This window comes from Alligator sinensis, unplaced genomic scaffold, assembly GCF_000455745.1.
Source record: "Alligator sinensis unplaced genomic scaffold, ASM45574v1 scaffold1462_1, whole genome shotgun sequence".
Taxonomy (NCBI): domain Eukaryota; kingdom Metazoa; phylum Chordata; order Crocodylia; family Alligatoridae; genus Alligator; species Alligator sinensis.
Window position 1 is genome coordinate 245,197 of NW_005842850.1, and position 1,017 is coordinate 246,213.

The window sequence follows — 1,017 nt, forward strand, 5'->3', positions numbered from 1 at the left end:
CTTTCCAATCCCTGCCCTACCAGCTGCTCTGCTTTCTGCCTCCTATCCTATGATCCCTGCCCCGTCTGCTGCTCTGCTCCCACCCCAACCTGCCACGGCCCTGGGCTACCCACATACCCCCTGAGCTAGGACACACAGATCCAGCCCATGGCACCCACACCCCAAGCCAAGCTAGGGGGGTTCTGGGGAGAAGGCACTCACACAGCAGCAGGCGGTGACAGTGATCTGGATGGTGTTGCGGCCCGGCTGGCACACGTGCTTCAGGTAGAGAGGCTTGTGAGAGGTCTTGTTGTCCCCGCGCTCAATGGTCAGCGGCGTGGCATTGACGCTCACTTGTACCGAAGCTGGCCAGTTGGTGTTCATCTGTCTGTCCTCGTGGTGGTAGCATTTGAACTGCAGCTCCAGGTCGGGCCTGGGGGCAGGGGGAGAGGATACCAGTGAGCCCTGGGGGGCTGGGGGGTCTCCAGGGCTGATCCCCTGGGATCCCTCCAGCTTGGGGGGAGGGAGGGGGAGTGATGGGGAGCCCCCACCGCATCATGAGGGTCTTGTAGACAGAGTCGCGCAGCTGGAAGACGTGGTTGCTGACGGCCAGGTTGTGCTGCAGGCGGAAGGGCTCTAGCACCACGCCGTCACGCACCGGGAAGGTGAGGCGCAGCTCCTCACACGGCCCACCTGCTGGGGGGGCATCCCGTCAACCCCCTCACATCACCCCCTTGGTAGGCAGAGCCTGGGGACCTCAACTCCACCCCTGAACAAGCCTGCCCATAAAGGCCACAACCCCTCTGAACTCTAACGTCTGGCTCTTAAAGAGGCTGCCCACCCCTGCAAAGCTCAGGACCCCCCCCCACAGGGTCCTGGGGTGCCAGGACACTCCCAGAAGCCACGGCAGCCACCAAAGGAGGGGGTCTTACCCCCTCTATCCCCCCACAACAGGCCCCAGGCTTCAGGGGGTGGCCCAAAAAGCCATGGGAGATATCAAGGGGGGGGGGGGGGGGGGGGGGGTGCGCCGCCCCCCCC

At 64.5% G+C, this 1,017-nt stretch overlaps 1 protein-coding gene across 1 annotated transcript in view; it reads right to left on the minus strand.

Moving 5' to 3' along the window:
* ZMIZ2 (zinc finger MIZ-type containing 2) overlaps positions 1–1,017 on the minus strand; it is a 9,788-nt gene that overhangs the window by 5,259 nt on the left and 3,512 nt on the right. The window contains 2 exon segments of the mRNA XM_014525626.2: positions 202–412; positions 531–675. Coding sequence (XP_014381112.1) covers positions 202–412; positions 531–675 — 356 coding nt within the window.